Source organism: Triticum aestivum, chromosome 4B (genome assembly GCF_018294505.1).
Source record: "Triticum aestivum cultivar Chinese Spring chromosome 4B, IWGSC CS RefSeq v2.1, whole genome shotgun sequence".
In the NCBI taxonomy this organism is placed as follows: Eukaryota; Viridiplantae; Streptophyta; class Magnoliopsida; order Poales; family Poaceae; genus Triticum; species Triticum aestivum.
Window position 1 is genome coordinate 18,596,082 of NC_057804.1, and position 4,750 is coordinate 18,600,831.

The 4,750-nt window shown below is 47.5% G+C and overlaps 1 protein-coding gene across 1 annotated transcript; it reads right to left on the reverse strand.

The window, feature by feature from the left end:
* Positions 1–831: 831 nt before the first annotated feature.
* Positions 832–1,590, reverse strand: LOC123094241 (basic leucine zipper 8-like). Its single transcript, XM_044516294.1, has one exon. The coding sequence runs from the start codon at positions 1,570–1,572 to the stop codon at positions 1,090–1,092; it is 483 nt and encodes a 160-aa protein (XP_044372229.1). The 5' UTR covers positions 1,573–1,590; the 3' UTR covers positions 832–1,089.
* Between the last annotated feature and the right edge of the window lie 3,160 nt (positions 1,591–4,750).

Below are 4,750 nucleotides of genomic sequence, written 5' to 3' on the forward strand. Positions count from 1 at the left end.
GCTTCTGAGAGACTGAGCTGACATATCACCTTCGGATTGACAAAGTCGCTACAGATGACTTCGTAGTCAACAAGAACATCTACTCTCACTAAACGCAATCGCTAAAATGGCTGAAATAAATTTTAAAAAAAAATGCAACCTCCGATACAAAGTCTAGTACTTGAACTCCGATACAAAAGCTGTCATCTGAGCTACGCCTAAAAGTGACGCACCGGGCCGGGATTATGTTTTCCTTTCTTTGCGACGAGGTGAGAGATTAAGGTATGCAACGCAAAGCATAATCGGATGCGATCATCGGAAAAGGATCGTTACCGAATCTAAACCACAATTTTGGAGACGTGAAGCGCCCCGCTCCCGCTTTCGACGTGGCGAGCGTGACCCGACACCGGCACAAAATAAAAATCTAATCCCACCCGAAAACGATATTAACGCCCAAAGCAGACAGCTTTTGCTTAGCTAGGGGCCGCATTACATTACATTACTCTCCGCTGAACTAACCTGGAAAGCAAGCGAGCAGATAGCATCTGGCATGTCTGTCTGCCCACCACTAATTAAACAAGGACGTAGTACCACGTACACGGCCAATCATGGGGCTCGACAGATCGTCGATCACTCACTCGTGAGGCCTCCACTAATGTAATTGTCAAGAGGACCAGAATTTTGGTATCCTCCTTAGTTAACTCATTGTAGTTGAGGCGAGATTAGTGCTCACGTCAAAAACTCTGAATGATAGTATAACGTAAGACGTTTTTTGACACTAAAAAATATGGAGTCAGCAAGACAGGGGGAACCAGTCGACGAACACAAGCCACAAGGCTTAGATGTGGGTTTAGTAACATTATATTCCAACATTTTTTTAGTGCATGCCTTCATCGGATCGGTCACGAATTAATCATGCCATTATGTCCCGTTCTTTTACTTGGTGACTGATATATCTACCCAGTCACAAGACTTCAGGACCGAAGCTTTTTTCCTTTGACACTCACTTCAGGACTGATGAAGCTAGCTAGCTAACCCAAGGTCAACCCCAACCAGAGAAAGTACGTTAGACGGCGCGTACGTGCATGATGCATGCACGAACGGCGCCCATCAGCTCCACACGATCAGCGAGGCAGCGGCCTGCTCGAACGTCCCGACACCAAGCCCGGCGGCCGCGGCGTACAGCTGGTTGAGGGCGAGCGCGCCATGAGCCGCCACCTCGAGGCGGCGGCTCAGGGCGGCGGCCTCGGCCCGGAGCTCGTCGTTGGCGTGGAGGACGATGGCGACGCGGCACCGCGCGGCGTGCACACGCGCCACGAGCTCGCGGCGGCCGCCCCGCAGGCTTGCCGCGAGGGCGCGGAGGTCCTCGAGGCGGCGCTGCTTGCGCGCGCGCGACCGGCGCGCCGACTCCCGGTTGGAGATCTTCCGCCTGAGCCTCCGGCCGTCGACGTCGTCCGCCGTGTCCACGCCGACCGCAGCGGCGTCCGTCATCGGCGGTGAGGCCGCTGCCGCATCTTCGATCGGAATTTCCTGGTGTGCTCCGTCATCTTGTGGCGCGAAGGATTGGAGGGAAGCCGAACTTGAGAACGGCATAATAAGGGTAGAATAGCAATTCAGTGATTTAGGAAGGAGAAGGAGGAAAAGGGAGGGAAGAAATGAAGAGCCGTGGTATTTATAGAGGGTTTAAGAGGGGCATTTCTGGGATTTTTTGAATCTTTTGTGGGGCCATTTTGTAGTGGTTGCTGAGCTGTCTACTTTAGGTATTGTACATGATAATTCAATATTGCTCAAGGCATATGCTAAAAGCCTATAGACCGTCCAAGTTCATTAGTGTACATCGTATTAGAAAAGTTGCAGATAATCTTTTGAATTGTCAGCTACATTTTTTACAGGTAAAGAGGATTTCATTCATCAAATAGCATCGTTACAATCTTTGGCAATAATCTGTCGTAGTTCCTCTCCGCCGCTAGATCCTAGCCAACCCTAGGTATATCCGAATTGAGCTCGGCCTTCACAAGGTAGCTCGGTTCTCCTACTTCCTCCCCTAGCCACTTGACACCACTTTCTCATTGCGAGTTTACGACCTTTGGACAACATTTATCTCTTTTTTAATTATTTTTGTATTATTCCTCAATTATCTTTCTTTTTTCAGAAAGGAGGAAGACCCCCGGCCTCTGCATCTGGGCGATGCATACAACTATTTTATTAATTATTCATCAATACCTCACAAAGAAATACATCAATAAATCCGAAGCCATTTTCTTTGGCAAAAAAACTCGCTACACCTATCAAATGATGAAGGGGGTGCACATGATTGTGGCCGCCTGCCCTGACCTCACACCAATGTCGAACATCAAAACTGGAGGCCCCAACCAAGCCGCCCAACGGCGGGTCGAGAGCACAAACCGGTCCAACATGCTCTCTGCGGGCACCGCATGCGCACGCTCCTTAGTTGTTATTTATATAGTTTTAACTAATTCTATTATTATATTGTCTCCAAATGATAAGGTGGATCCATATGGGTGTGCGATAACTTCGTAGTGGACTAGGCGGAGTAAGAGGGGCCAAGGAAGCATTGCAGTGCAACCAGACACATCTATTCCGCAAACTTGACTAAATCCTAGGGAATCCGGCATACTTTTGTATGTTTTGACAGCAACAAGGTACTTTTGCAAAGAATATCTCATAATTTCTTATATCATTTTTAGAAACATCTCTTATTGCATTTTATGATTTTATGAGCATATTATTGTAGGAAATGCAATAAAAGACGTGTCAGATAAGACAAATAGTTGGCTATAAGCTAAGGTCTAAGCGACCTCATATATCCAAGTTTTGGCCGGTCTTGGCATCGCCAATTTTTGGCTTGCAACACGTCGGGTAGCCTAATTTTGGTAGCAAAGCAAGCATGCTCCAAAACCAAATATGTCTTCCCAATGCCAAGCAAAACTACATGCATGTTTGAGTTAGGTCAATAATTAGTGTTTCATAGCATTATGAGATGATTAGAGAAGACATCTCATACAATGGAAAACTAACATGATTTTCTCACTATCACTAGACATACCATCTCTTAGTTGAAAGAAGTTTTTCCAACCGAGCAATTATCTAATGTGGGTTGCTATTTTGCTAAGATGATAACTTTGTACGTGTTGTGGGCGTGCATAATGCACACTCACACTGTGACGCTGGTCGACAAGGCTCAGATAGATGAGACAAGTTTATGGGAGTAGCACCACGTTGTTGAAGTTTCTGCGTGATTTTGATTGAATACGACCCAAAGCCGCAAAGACAGAGCTTAATCACGAAGGAATGACAGAGATATTTACGCCCTCTCCGGATCTAATGATTTCGGTCGACCTATATATATATATGCTAAAGCAGATCCGGCCATGGGGATCCAGTTAAATTAAACGACCAATACTTTGTCTGAGTCCATGGATGTAGGGCACGGCGGCTGGTAACTGTCTGTCCGTCTGGGTGCACTCATGGTACGCTTGATCAAACGACGTGACCGGTAGTCGGCCGGGGCGGACGCCGTGCTGCTGCCGACCTGCATTGCCATCCATGGCTCCATGCTACGTACGGAGGAAGAAGAAAAGAGCGCGAGGGCGGCGACATGGGCCATGCAACCCTAGCTTGGACGTCGGCGGTCGGCGTCGGGCCGGTAGAGCGACCAAGAATTGCAATTGTAATATACGTCTGGCCATCACTGACCATCAAGTTGTTGTTGCAGATAATACATGTTTATTTTTTTGCGAAGTGGAGTACGAACTAACCAGACCTCCAGTAGCACCCAGAAAATAGGAAAGGGACTATCGATCTATATTCAAATCCGTTTCAAGTGCAAGTAGCATCTCATTGGGTCTGTTGCTACCGAGAATCGACGGCTTTAGCACAAGCAAATGAGCTTGCAGTGAAGGTCTGAGGGATGCAAATGGTGCACCACTGTCCAACAGACAGCATGACCCCTCGCACTCCACAGCCTCACAGCCACATGAGAATGAAAATTACGCATCGACCCAGTGCTAGTCGCCGCAGTGTCACCAATCATTCAGGGTTTAGAGCCAGCCGCGGACGGAGTAGGGCAAGGAGAAGAAGAAAAATGCTTTGGGCTGGCATCGATAGCATCCACACGTTGGTCGATCGATCTCCAGGGCATGCAGCCGCAGCAAGTACCTATCAACCTCTGGTCTCAGTCTCACTAAAGCTTTCCTATGTAGCTCCTTTTGGCTAAAGCAGTATGCCAATGTGCATGCCCATTCCATTCCAACGATGAGTGCAGCTTAGTTAGTGGGCAGCACGAGAGATCAGGCACCAATCTAAAAATTAAAAGAGATCAGATGCATGCACCACTCATTTTCTAGTGTCAAAACCTGCGATGAGTGTCGCTGGCTAGCACACAGGTTGCTGAAATGTACTATCTCTTCCTCTTTTCTTTCTGCATTTATCAAGTCTCCAAATACTAGTGGCGCCTAGCAAAGGAGATAGTACATGAAAGCCTCACACAAAACAAATAATGCTCACAGCAGCAAGCTTGCATGCAGTGGACAGATGGCTCCCTTTGGCTAACGTAGAGTTAGTTAGTTGCAGCTATCTTGCATGAACGTACGTATGATTGGTGCTAGGTCCATGCCTTTGCATGGTTTTAGCTTTCTAGTGCCAAAAGGTACGTGCAATGTTGTGTAGCCCAACACATGGGGTGCATCCAAATTAATTTCGGGATAAAGCTGCGTGTTCCTCCCTACTTTCGATCAAATCCAGACTGTTG

Coding starts and splice junctions, on each gene's coding strand:
- LOC123094241 (XM_044516294.1), bottom strand. CDS start 1,572: ATGCCGTTCTCAAGTTCGGCTTCCCTCCAATCCTTCGCGCCACAAGAT.